Source organism: Hylobates moloch, unplaced genomic scaffold (genome assembly GCF_009828535.3).
Source record: "Hylobates moloch isolate HMO894 unplaced genomic scaffold, HMol_V3 SCAFFOLD_15, whole genome shotgun sequence".
Taxonomy (NCBI): domain Eukaryota; kingdom Metazoa; phylum Chordata; class Mammalia; order Primates; family Hylobatidae; genus Hylobates; species Hylobates moloch.
This window is the reverse complement of record NW_026652290.1, coordinates 81,502,273-81,516,151: the sequence shown is the minus strand read 5'-3', so window position 1 is coordinate 81,516,151 and position 13,879 is coordinate 81,502,273. Positions and strand designations below refer to the sequence as shown.

Below are 13,879 nucleotides of genomic sequence, written 5' to 3'. Positions count from 1 at the left end.
AGAATCAAAAATGTAGCTTGATCCAAAGATTTCTAAGAAACTTCATGGTAAAGGGCAGGAAATATTTTTTATCATCCAGTGAAAGATTAGTTTATTAAAACCTACTCAGAAGCATAAATTAAATCAATGAAAATAAATAGTGACAGCACTTACTGCCCAGACTGGTGATGTAAAACCCAGAATTGCAGCCTTAGCTCCATCAGCAACATAAGGAATAATATTTTCTCCCAGGCGTGTATCTCTGAATAATGCTCTAAGGATATTTAAAGCATGAACCTAAAACAAGAAGTTCAAAATCAGTTGTGGGTTGAAAACTGTGGCAATTCTAAATCTACACATATCCAATAGTACAGCCTCACAACAAAAAATTTACTGAATTACAAGAAATGGATAATCCACAAATGAAATATCAGATTTAATAAAACACATCCAGTAACTGATAAACCATTTTACAAAAAATTAGTAAGATTCAAACAATGCTATAAAAAAGCTTGATCCAATGGACATACGTAGAAGCCTGCACCTAAAATACAGAGACAACACATTCTTTTTGAGCACACATAAAACGTTTATTTTCTAAAATCCCTCATACCTAGCCACAAATAAAGTCTCAACAAATACCAAGTAATGAATAACTTATAGATTACGCTCTGATCACCATGGAATTAAGAAACTTAAAAAAAAAAACTTTATTTTTTATTTTATTTTATTAGATGGAGTTTCACTCTTGTCGCCCAGGCTGGAGTAGAATGGTGCAGTCTCGGCTCACTGCAACCTCCACCTCCCAGGTTCAAGCGATTCTCCTGCCTCAGCCTCCCGAGTAGCTGGGATTACAGGTATGTGCCACCACGCCCAGCTAAGTTTTGTATAATTAGTAGAGACAGGGTTTCAACATGTTGGCCAGACTGGTCTTGAACTCCTGACCTCAGGTGATCCACCTGCCTTGGCCTCCCAAAGTGCTGGCATTATAGGCGTGAGCCACTGCACCCGGCCTAAAAAATGCTTAAAATTGGCACATTTTCAAGCACATTAAACACTGGTCAAATTTTTTTTTTAATATTTTGAAGATGCTACCTACATATCAATACTTGTAGGATGCAGCTTAAGTGAAATTCAAAAAAATTGTACATCTCAAATACTTCTATTTTTTTAAACGGCTAGAATGATTGTGGTAAGTGACCAATAAAGTCAACAATAAACTTGAAACACAGAAAGAAAATAAAAATTTAGAGCAGAAACTTTTAAAATAGCAAACACACAACTAAGAGCATTAACAAACCCAAAAGCTGATTCTCTGAAACAGAAATAAACCCCTGACAAGACTAACCAAGAAGAGAGGAGAGAAAGAAGGCACAAATAAAAAATATTATGAAAGAGTTTGAAGCTACAATGAGCTATGATTGCACCACTCCACTCCAGCCTGAGTGACAGAACAAGATCCCACCTCTAAAATAAAAAATAATAATAATGTATGGTCTCATTTATGTAAAACTCAAAAAAAAAGATAAAACTAAAACTAGAGTATTGGAAGTTAGGCTAGTGGCTACTCTTGGAGAGAAGGGTGTGGAATGGAAGAGAGCAAGAGGGGGCTTTCAGTTGCTAGAAATGTTCTATTTCTTGATGGCTGCACAAATGTGTTCACTTTGTGAAACTGTGCTGAGGTACACATATGAATTGTACACTTGTCTGTATATGTACTATAATTCCATCAAAAGATGCATATTTAAAAAAACAGGACAGGAACAGCACAAAAAGGAAAACCACAGGCCAGTCTCACTCAGAAAACCAGTGAGATATGCAAGAATGCAAAGATAATATTAAATTGAAAAATCAATACAATTCATGACACCTGCAAATTCTAGAAGAAAACATATTTATCTCAAAAGATGCAAAAAATATTCAATAAAATTCAATTTGCTTAATAAGATAATGGGTAGATTAAAAATTGCAGCAGATTGATCAGAAACAACATAAGGATGCCTGCTCTCTCTCTTTCTATACCAAACTGTACTACAGGTTCCAGCAGCAAAGTACAATAAAAACTGTTTTTAAAAAACTAAAAATTAGAAAGTTAAAACAAACAGCATTATTTGTCAAAGATATGATTATCCATAAAACAAATCCAAAAGAATTTACAGAGAAGTCATTTGCTGTGTTACAGCAATTCTGATAGGCTGCTGAATATAAACACAATTATAACCCCAAAATTAACTGCATTCTTCTCAAACAGCAACAGATAATATAATCTTTTAAAAGTACCATTCATAATTGCAAAAAAATGAGACAATAGAAATAAATCTCAAAAATAATCTATAAGACTTTTATGGGCCGGGCATGGTGACTCATGCCTGTGATCCCAGCACTTTGGGAAGCTGAAGCAGGTGGATCACCTAAGGTCAGGAGTTTAAAACCAGCCTGGCCAACATGGCGAAATCCTGTCTCTACTAAAAATAAAAAAATCAGCTGGGCGTGGTGGTGCACGCCTGTAATCCCAGCTACTCGGGAGGCTGAGGCAGGAGGATTGCTTGAACCCAGGAAGCGGAGGTTGCAGTGAGCCGAGATTGCACCGTTGCACTCCAACCTGGGCAACAAAAGCGAAACTCCATCTCTAAAAAAAAAAAAAAAAGACTTTTATGGGAATTAGTTTAAAAAATAATAAATGACATAAAATGATCTGAATAAATGAAATAAGCCATGCTCATGGAAGATTCAATACTTAAAAAGATAATTTTTCCCAAATAAATCAATACATTTAAATTCGAACCAAAATTCCAAAAGGGCTTTTTATTGAGTTTAACAAGCTAATTCTAAAATTTTTATCAAATAGCAATAGGACAAACATAGCCAAGGTCATTCTGAAGGGAAAACAAAAAAAGAGAGATTCACCTTGCCAGATATTATAACTTTTTATAAAGACACAATAATTAAAATAGTGGTTTTAGGCCAGGTGTGGTGGCTCACGTCTGTAATCCCAGCACTTTGGGAGGCCTGAGCGGGCAGATCACTTGAGGTCAGGAGTTCAAGACCAGCCTGGCCAACGTGGTGAAACCCCATCTCTACTAAAAATACAAAAATTAGCTGGGTGTGGTGGCACACCTGAGTAGCTGTAATCCCAGCTACTCAGGAGGCTGAGGTGGGAGAATAGCTTGAACCCAGGAGGTGAAGGTTGCAGTGAGCCGAGATCACACCACTGTACTCCAGCCTGGGTGACAGAGTGAGACTCCGTCTCAAAAAAATAAAAACAAAAATAAAGTAGTGGTTTTGCTCCAAAGATAGATTAACAGACAGCACAGAAACAGAACCACCTATCTATGAAAACACATAATAGAGGCAGTATAAATCAAGAAGAAAAGGATGTATTATATCAGAAATGTCTCTGTATTAGTTATCCAAACGGCAAACATTAAATTATTTTACTTTGCACTAAACAAAGACAAATTACAGGTAATATAAAGACTTGCACACACTCCAGCCTGGGTGACAGAGCAAGATCCTATCAGTAAAAAAAAAAATATGGTTTCATTTATATAAAATTATGACAAGTAAAACTTCAAAACTTTTAAAAGAAAATATAAAATATCTTTCTCAGTCGGATGCAGTGGCTCACACCTGTAATCCCAGCACTTGGGAGGCCGAGGCGGGAGAATCACCTGAGGTCAGGAGTTCGAGACTAGCCTGGCCAACATGGCAAAACCTCGTCTCTACTAAAAATATAAAAATTAGCAGGGCATAGTGGCGGAAGTCTATATAATCCCAGTTACTCAGGAGGCTGAGGCAGAAGAATCGCTTGAACCCGGGAGGCAGAGGTTGCAGTGAGCCAAGATTGTGCCACTGCCCTCCAGCCTAGGCCACAGAGTGAGACCTCATCTCAAAAAAAAAAAAGAAAAAGAAAAAGAAAAAGAAAATATAAAATATTTTCCTGATCTTGGGGTATAATTTCTGAAGTAAGATCCAAACGTACAACCCATAAAGGAGAAAGCTGACCTATTTTATTAAAATTAAAAATATCTACATAATAATAGAGACCACAAAGTAAAAAGAGAAACCATAGTTTGGGAGAATATATATGTAATTCAAATAATCAAAAAGAAATCAGTATCAAGAAAATGTTTTTGAAACAACAATAAAAATCCAACTCCTACAAAACAAAAATGAAGGGACAAATAACCAATATTAAAGTAAGCAAAGTCTTTCAACAGACAACTCTCAGAAGTAAACCAAAAGGCTAATAAACATACATTAAAGCTAACTAGTAATAAGAGAGATGCAAAATAAAACTAGAAAACACCATTTCACACTAAGCAGAAAGTCAAAAACTGTAAAAGTCTGATAATACAAAGATGTTGATAAGCAATGGAAACTCTTACACTCTGCTGGCAGGAATATAAATTAGTTCAACCACTTTGGAGACAACACAACAGCATCGAATTGAGTATGTGTGTACCCTACGACCCTGCAATTCTACTTCTAGAGAAACCTAGAGAAACACTCACGTGTGTAAGGAGACACACAAGAATGTTTGTTTCAGCATTGTTTGTAATAGAAGAAAACTGGAAACAACCCAAATGTCCATTCACAGAAGAAGGGAAGAAATGAAATAGAATAAAATACTGTTCAGAAATGAAAGTGAACAGGGGCTGAACAGGAGCTCACTAATCTTAAAATATAATGTTGATTGACAAAAGCAAAGTATAAAAAGTGTGGATAACAACATTCATGTAAAAGGAAATAAAAGTATGATGAAAATGCTTGGGAATGATAGTCACTAATTTGGGTTAGTGATTATAAATGAGGAGGAATAAACGGGAATGAGATGTGGAAGAATCCACAGCATAACTAACGGTCTCTGTAATGTTTAATTTTTTAAACTGGAACTGGTTTCAAATATGTTCATTATTCACTATACATTTCTGTATACTGAAATATTTCAAAGATACATAATAAAAATAATAAAGAAATGAACCATGGGAGGGGAGAAGGAAAGCAAATTATCAACTAAAAAAGCTCAGAAGACTGGTCACAGACAAAATTTTTAAATCTCACCAATTTCATAAAAATGATCACTAAAATGCCATTAATCACCTTGAAGTAGAGTAGGGCAATAATTATCCAGCACTTGTTAAAACCAAGCCCCATTATTTTTAGATGTTCTTATAAAAATAGCACAAGTAAAGCATCCCAAATCCAAAAATCCGAAATCAAAAAAGCTCCAAAATCCGAAACTTTTTTGAGCATGGACATGACATTCTAAGGAAATGCTCATTGGAACATTTTAGATTTTCAGATTAGAGATGCTGACCCGTTCAGTATGATGCAAATATGTCAAAATAATAAAAAAAAAATCTGAACTCTGAGACACTTCTGGTCCCCAGCATTTCAGATAAAAGATACTCAACATGTACTTTTTTAAAGTGATAGTCTAGGAAAATAGAACCAATTACATTTTTTTCACATTTCACTGAAAAATGTCTTGAAATGATCATTTCTGAATGGTGATTAACAACATTTCAGTCAATTTTTTAAAGAAATAAAGACATTTCATATCTATAGGCACTTAGATATGAATGGGAATCCCCATTCTTTTCCACAGTCCACATTCTGGCTCATGGTCTCCCTTTATCTAACACTTTGCCAATATCCAATAAACATAAAATCCCCTTTCTTTTCCACAGTCCTCATTCTGGCCCATGGGCTCCCTTTAACACCTCCCACAGGTTCTGAAATAAAATCATATGTACTTATCGTACTTGATTGTAAACTTCAGCTCTCAATCTGTTCCCTGACCTAGCACGGCCCTTTACAGTTGGGTAGGAGTGTTCTACTATAGGCTGGGCATGGTGGCTCACACCTGTAATTCTAGCACTTTGGAAGGCCAAGGCAAGCAGATCCCTGTGGTCAGGAGTTTGAGACCAACCTGGCCAACAGGTGATTGGGCCTGGTCTCGAACTCCCGACCTCAGGTGATTTGCCAGGTATGGTGGCCCATGCCTGTAATTCCAGCTACTGGGGAGGCTGAGGCATGGGAATCGCTGGAACCCAGGAGGCAGAGGTTGCAGTGAGCCACGATCGCACCACTGCACTCCAGCATGAGCAACAGAGTGAGCCTCTGTCTCAAAAAACAAACCAAAAAAAAGGAGTGTCCTACTATGAAGCATTAACTGAGGAAGTCCAGACTATAACGTACAAGCAGTACTTGATAGGTATTAATATTTACTCCCTAGTGGTGAAGTGGAGCTATAAGGAGTGCTTTAACTTCATATATATAGGTAGTGACTAAAAGGAACTAAATGTTAGTAAAATATTAACACCCCAAAAGGTAGATATATTTAAAGGAAATTTTCAACTGCTGAATTACAAAATGTACATCAATGCAAAGAAGCACACATGAAATTCTGAAGTGCTAGCATATGCACTTTCAAATTCATAGATGCAATAGTATTATAAAATATCTTATATAAGCTGGATGTTTTCACCAGAGTTTAGAAATTGTTTGTTTTGATTAACATATTCAACTAAAGCAATGGTTTATTTTGTGGATGGTAAAGACAAAAAAAAAAAGAAAGAAAAGCTATTCAAACAAGCTTCAAATGTCTGTCCAATGTTCAAGAGTTCTTTATCTCCAGCAGATACTTTTTGTTAAAAAATAAAGCAAAGATTTAAAACAACTGCAGGAGGCTAAGGCAGGAGAATTGCTTGAACCTGGGAGGCGAAGGTTGCAGTGAGCTGAGATCGCGCCACTGTACTCCAGCCTGGGTAACAAGACAGTAACAACTGTCTTGAAAAAAGTGAAAAACAAAACAAAACAAAAAACAACACTGGAGGGTTTGTGTATTTCCATGATTACCTGGGGGACTGTACTCTGTAAGTCACCTGTAGGCCCAGCCAAAGAGATTAACTCTTTCATTGTTATTTTCAACAAATCCATTTTGCCTTTCTTTGGTTCAGATGCCAACAGTGCCTATGGAAAAAGAATGCAAAAATTAACGGGGTTCTTAGTTGACATACACTTTTTTGCTGCTTCCCTGGATCAATCCCAAAATGCAAAATCCCCTTAATAAAAACATGTGGTTATCAAAGAAAGTTAATTAAGCCATGTGGCCCTGGGCAAGTGGTTTAACCTCACAGTAGAACCTACAGATTCTTCATCTCTAAATGTAGGTGAAGGTGAAATCATGTCATCTCTAAGGTCACTTCCAGTTTGCTCATTAAATTTAATTCTAAAAGGCCAAAAAATGGCTCTTATTGACAACTCCTTAAGAACCCTAAGTAGGTGGCAGTTCTGATACAATAAACAAATCAGTTTCAGTAACAAATTTATCTAACGAGAAAATTCTCTTTACTTAAAAACCAAAAAATCTCTGGATTAAATTTCTTGTAAGAATGTTAAGGCTCCCTGGAGATGAAGCAGTTAGTTAATTCTTCACAAAAGAATCATTACTTGGAGGACTAATCAAATCAAAGCATTTGAAACTCCATGGAACAAAAAGAAATACTGCAAACACCAAAGAGGTCCTATATTTGAAATTTTCAGTAGCTTCTTACTTACTTTGTATCTAACACTTTGCCAACGTCCAATAAACATAAAAAGAGGGTATTAAGCCACTTGAGGCAATAAAAAAGAATGAGGTACTAATATATATTACAACATGAATGAACTCTGAAAACATTACGCTAAGTGAAAGAAGCCACACACAAAAGATCGTATACTGTATGATTCCATATATATGAAAGAAGCCACACACAAAAGATCGTATACTGTATGATTCCATATATATGAAATGTCCAGAAAGGACAAATGTATAGAGCTGGAAGGTAGATTAGTGATTGCCTAGGGCTGAGTGGCAGGGGTAGAGAGAAATGGGAAGTGACTGCTAATGAGTATGGGAGGTTTCATGGGTTGATGTTCTAAAACTAAATAATGGTTGTACAGCTCTGTGAATATACTGAAAACCACTGAATTGCACACTTTAAAAGGGTGACTATATAGTATGTGAATTACATCTCAATAAAGCTGTTAAAAAAAAGTCACTTTAGTCACATTCCCAGACTCCATTCCTCCGTGTCTACTTTTCACATTTGTAGCTACTAGCTCTCAAGAGTGAAAGTTTCAAGTTAGCTAGCTTCTTCTGAAGCATTTGAAACCTACAGAAGAGGAAAATAAAGACATACAAAAAATAGTTTGATTTAGAAGAAATTTATCATAGTTTATTTAGGCTCAGATAACATTTTTTAAATGACTATTCAAAAAAACTTTGTCTATATTGAAAATAATTTTTAATCTGTCTACACAAAAGGTAAACTCACAAACTAAGTAGACAGTTCTTTTCCATAGCTAACACTATGCAGATTTCCACCAAAACAGGAGTATGACTTTATTAGTAAGTCACGCTAAAAGAAATGAAAACTCTCTGCAAGCAGATTTTTAAAAAAAATTTAGACTTTATTCAACTAAAAAAAAAGCTACATTCAATTACTAAAATGTCTTCAGGGAACCATGGCTTTTTCTCCCAAAGAGCTAGGTAAAGTTATGGCATTCTTGCTGAGGCTAGGGTAAGAAAGTGCACCTTCTGACTACTCATTATGACCAATACTTAGTGCAAGTTGGGCACCAGAGCTGAAAGAAGCACACTGCACAAATATGCAGTGAGACCTTGATCCTGTCTTAACATTTGATCTCAGACAGACAAATGACACGTAAAAACACAAGGTCAGAGTGAATTAGAGGCAAGAGAATGAAACACACTGATCCAGAATGGGTCAGATGAAATAAAAGTTGATTTCTGAAGGTCACCAAAATCCGTACAGCAGAACTGCTTCAATTATCTGTCAACAACCTCTGCAACTGATGATCACTGTCACCAAAAAATCATAAAGGGATTTCAGGAATTTGAGGGAGGAGTAAGAAAGAGAAGGAAAAAATGTAGGGGCACAAAAAAATCCAGAGACTTCATTCTATTTCTTTTCAGTGCTTTTATTATACCACTGCATTCCTGGATTTAATCTTACTATATATTAAACAAAGGTCTTTCAGGATGGGGTCTGATTTAGTATTGTGAAGACACTGGTTTTTCTTCTTTGGGTTCATGAAGGTAACAGTCTTAATTTCTAAATAAAATATTTTCCCATCAATAGCCGTATCTAAATGTGTTGATATGAAGCAATCTTTAAGGTATAATACTAAGTGAAAACAAAGAGCAAGCAGTGTATGTGTTTTCATATGTGTTCCAAAAGGAAAACGGACTCGCACACACAAATTCTCATATGCAGAGAGGTTCGGGAGTCAGGCTGCCTGGGCTCAAGTCTTAACTCAGTTCTTACTGTCTCTGTGGCCTTTGGCAAGTCACTTAACGTACTTAAACCCCAGTCTCTTCATGTAGAATATATGGATGATAATAGGGTACAGGGAAGGAGTTAATGAGGTAATGTATGTGAAATAACCACTAATAAATGTCAACTACTATTATGATTATTTTATGGATGGACGTTTTATAGGAGAATTGAAAAGAAAATGTTAATACTGGTTGCCTACAGAGAGTATTGAAGGTCTTGAGATGAAAGGAAGACTATTTTTTTAAAAAAATAAAGTGGGGTGGTGGGGCAACATGTGCACTTTCTGAAAGTGAGCAATGACTGTGCCACAGTGATGTCTGCCTACTTAATACAAAGACAGAAATTTATACCACCCTCTGTTTATATTACAAGATTGACCTTTTAGAGGGTTTGTTCCAAGAACAGATCTTGTCACAGGAACACACTGTCCCCACATTAAAACAAAGCCACAAATGCTATGGTGCTGAAAAGACAGAAATGTCCTTTATGTAATATGCTCACTCACATGTCAAACAGGTTAGGATACACTATCATCAAAAGACAAATATAAACAAACGGCTAGGGTCCTACAGATAAGTACCTGTATGTAGAAAGGAATCCCAGCACTGCGCCTTGTAGCACAGAGTTTAGATGAAGGATCACTGCATTTAATTTCCTCTAAAACACTCCATAGCCACTGTTCTGGCAGCTTTTGCAGACTCACATTTGGGCACCTAAAAGGCATATATAATCAAATATTCGGAATTAGATATCAAAGTTAAAAGTACAAACTATTGATGTACATTTACACTGTCAGAAAATAATAAATATCCTTATATTGAGTGGGAGTGAAACTAAAAAATGTCTCATACTTTTCACCTACTTTCCTCTTTATTGTGGATCTTAAGATCTAACGATTTCATTTCTAACAACTGCAGTGTTTAAAACATGTGTCTTGTGTGCAAAATAAATTTTAATACATGGGCTTGCACCCACACTCAAAATATTAAGGAAAAGGTTGATCATGGTCTCCAAGATATTTCATACTATACAACTCAAGATTTCCAACAAAGAGCATATAAGTTTATAGTTTACTATAATTTATGTTCCATGTTTATAGGGATTACACATATTCAAAGAAAACACATTTTAAACTGTATTTTAGTAATCATTTTCATCTCTCTCAACATGAGGCCTACCACAAATAAAATTTTCAACCAGATCCTCTGGAGAATTAAAGCAATTTATCTGGGAGGAGGCATAAACGTTTTGAGGCGATTTGAACATTACATCAGTGAGCTTCTGCGTTATTACATTAAGCATTATCTTAGAGTGCTCAAGAACATTTAATTTTTATAAAATTTTTAAATGTATGCCCTACTAGACTGTACAACATTGCCCAAGGAATACCAAATTCAGTGGTAGGTAGACACAATTATCTTAGCAAGACAGTACCTGGTTTTAACTGAAATTAATATATGAAAATTTGCAGAAAAAGTCCAAAGGAAAAACACTCTTTTTTAAGTTGAGGAAGAAAAGTTGCAGAAAGATAACTGATTTCCAATTTACAGTGAGAATTAGATCTCTTAGGAACACATTTGGGATTTTTTTTTCTTTATTCTAGTTTGGTATAAAATAGATAACTTCAGTTACTTACTAAACATTCTAAATAGCAACTCAGATTCAGCTATATGTTTTACATAGAACAAAATATATAAATAACACTACTTTAAAGGAGGCATTTTTTAAAGTTTGACATGGACCTAAAAAATATTATTTCAGCCATAAATGTTACATCTCCCTACTCCTAGCAGGCTCTGTGATTCTAAAGATTTCCTTTTAGCATATCTTAAAATCCATCACCTCACCCTTGCTTCTTCGACACTCCTGCCCTCAGCCACCAAAACCAGCTATCAAAACTCCCAACCACTAGATTAAAAGAGATTCAGAGACATAACAGCCAAATGCAGTGTGTGAACCTTGCTTAGATCCTGATTTGAACAAATGAAATGTAAAACAGACACTGTCAAGTAACAGAGGAAATTTATATATGTACTAGATATTAGATAACACCAAGAAATTCTTTATAAAATGTGCCATTGCACTGTGAACATGGAACAAAGTATCCATATTTTTAGAGATGCATACTGAGTACATAGGAATAAAAATCACAAATTGGGGATGTGTTTTAGAATACTTCAGCAAACAACAATAAAAAGGGATAGATGGAGCAGTTGTGACTCAACTTTGATCACTATTGAATTTGGATGATGGGTAAAGGTGACTTATTATTCTCTCTACTTTTAAATATATGTGATATACACAAATACACACGTTTATGTGTTTGGAATTTTTCATAATAAAAATAATTGCCCCACACTTTTGCATTTTTAAGGATTGAGGTTACTTCCCAATCACTGGATTTTATATCTTTTTAAATTAAGATAAATGTCTTGTGTCTTGTGAAATAATTTCTCTATTAGTAATATTGCCGGCTTGATATAATCCTCACACAGTCGCCCAATCAAAAACTGAAATCCAAATTCCTAAGAGTAATTACTTAAGTGCTAATGACATAGATTACTGCCTTCTTTTGTTCCTTCTTCACTGTAAAACAAAACAAAACAAAACAAAAAAAATTGGGCCAGGTGAGCACGGTGGCTCACACCTGTAACCCCAGCATTTTGGGTGGCCAAGGTGGGAGGATCACCTGAGGTTGGGAGTTCAAGACCACCTTGGCCAACATGATGAAACCCTATCTCTACTAAAAATACAAAAATTAGCCGGGTGTGGTGGCGGGCGCCTGTAATCCCAGCTACTCGGGAGGCTGATGCAGAAGAATCGCTTGAACTCAGGAGCGGAGACTGCAGTGAGCCAAGATGGCGCCACTGCACACTAGCCTGGGTGACAGAGAAGACTCCATCTCAAAAAAAAAAAAAAAAAATAAAAAGCAAAATTTTTTTTTGGTGATTTAGCTACCCAAGAAGAAAAGAAGCTGGAATTATAGAGGTGAATAAGGTAAAGAGTACTTGATCTAATACCTGTGGGCTTAATTTATACTTGTATTTTCTTCCTAGAACCATGGGAAAGTTAAAACCAGCTTATAGATAATGCTACAGTCTAAGGTCAAGTCTCCTGCAGAGGATTCGCTACGTAGGAAAAACTAAGGGGAAGAAGGAACTGCAGGACATGAGAGGTACTTTCCTATTTCCTTAATTTCCTAAGTGTGTTGAAATACAAATACACTAAATACTAATTCAATAATGCTCCTCAACTGTCAGTTGGCCTCCCCTGGGCCTCCCTGAGTGAGCCCACAGAGGCTCTGGCAAAACCAACCACTCCAAGAAAGCAGGTCTGGAATGGGAGTAGAACATCTCACTATGCATCACCCTTCCTTGCATGAACTTTCAGTGGCTCTTGACTATTAATCAAATCATCTAACTCCTCTTCTAACTTGATCAAACTCTCCTAGCTTGAAAGGTTGCCTATGACCTGGACCCAACCCTCCTTCTTAAATCTAACCTTAACTTTTCCAAGTTCCTACAAAAACTCCTCTGGTCTAGTTAAGATTGTTTTTTGCCGGTTCTCATACTAACATACAACAGACACACACCACAAACACACACACCTCGTATTCCCAACTAAGCATTTGTTTATGGTCTCCACACATACCCCTATTCATCCAAACTGATGAAACTTCCTCCAAATACTGCATCTCACAAGGACCTTTCCTTTCTCTAAACTTCTAATTAACTTGAAGCAACTACTAGGTATTAGGCGTGCATGGGATCAGTACAGTGTCATGGAAGGGCTGGAATCTGAACTAGACTTCGAAGGATGTGTAGTTTGAATGGTGGAAGGCCCATATATGAGATCTGAGGAAGTAAAAGATGAGATGACTGGGGAAAGAGCTAGGTCAAGGCCCCAGAGGCAATTCCCTAATTTAGATACTTGGCTAGTATAACTGTAAACAGTTAACTGGGCCTATTTATTCCCTTGAGTATTGCATACTAAGAACCAAATGCTCCTTGTTAATTTGCAGAATTTGAAAACAGAGGCCAGAAGAATGCTCTACAAGGTCAAGGCTGGCAAACTGCCATCGATAGAGCCCTCTCTGCCCACTGCACCATGGACCCAGGAACCTCATGAGCTCTGGGAAATGCTCAAGGCACCAGCTCCTACCATCTGGTCCAAACCTTCTTATTCTGCTCTGGAATTCCCCAGCATCAAACCAGCTTTTCTGCAGAATTCTTTACTTGTCTGGTTTCCAATGTGAACTTTGCCACCGGTTCCTATTCCTCTGATTCCCTTGCTTCTCAGCTCTGCACCTCTCCCAGGCAAGTCCTGCCCTCAAAGCCATACAAGGGAATTTGGTCCAATAATGACCTCCCACCTTCCCTTTTTATTAAAATTAAACATACTACATTTTAAACAAAATCTACTTACAAGTTTTTTGTTTGTTTGTTTTTGTTTTGTTTTGTTTTTGAGACGAAGTTTCACTCTTCTTGCCCAGGTTGGAGTGCAATGGTGCGATGCTGCCTCATTGCGACCTCCACCTCCTGGGTTCAAGT

At 36.6% G+C, this 13,879-nt stretch overlaps 1 protein-coding gene across 4 annotated transcripts in view; it reads right to left on the bottom strand.

Annotated features, from left to right (window-relative positions):
* Positions 1-13,879, bottom strand: part of THADA (THADA armadillo repeat containing) — a 359,204-nt gene that overhangs the window by 271,075 nt on the left and 74,250 nt on the right. For all 4 annotated transcript variants that reach the window (XM_032177807.2, XM_032177809.2, XM_058428959.1 and 1 more), the window contains 3 exons: positions 9,910-10,042; positions 6,844-6,957; positions 154-276 (listed from right to left, as the gene is read on the bottom strand). In XM_032177807.2, the coding sequence (XP_032033698.1) occupies positions 154-276; positions 6,844-6,957; positions 9,910-10,042 (370 nt within the window). The remainder of the gene's footprint in view (positions 1-153; positions 277-6,843; positions 6,958-9,909; positions 10,043-13,879) is intronic.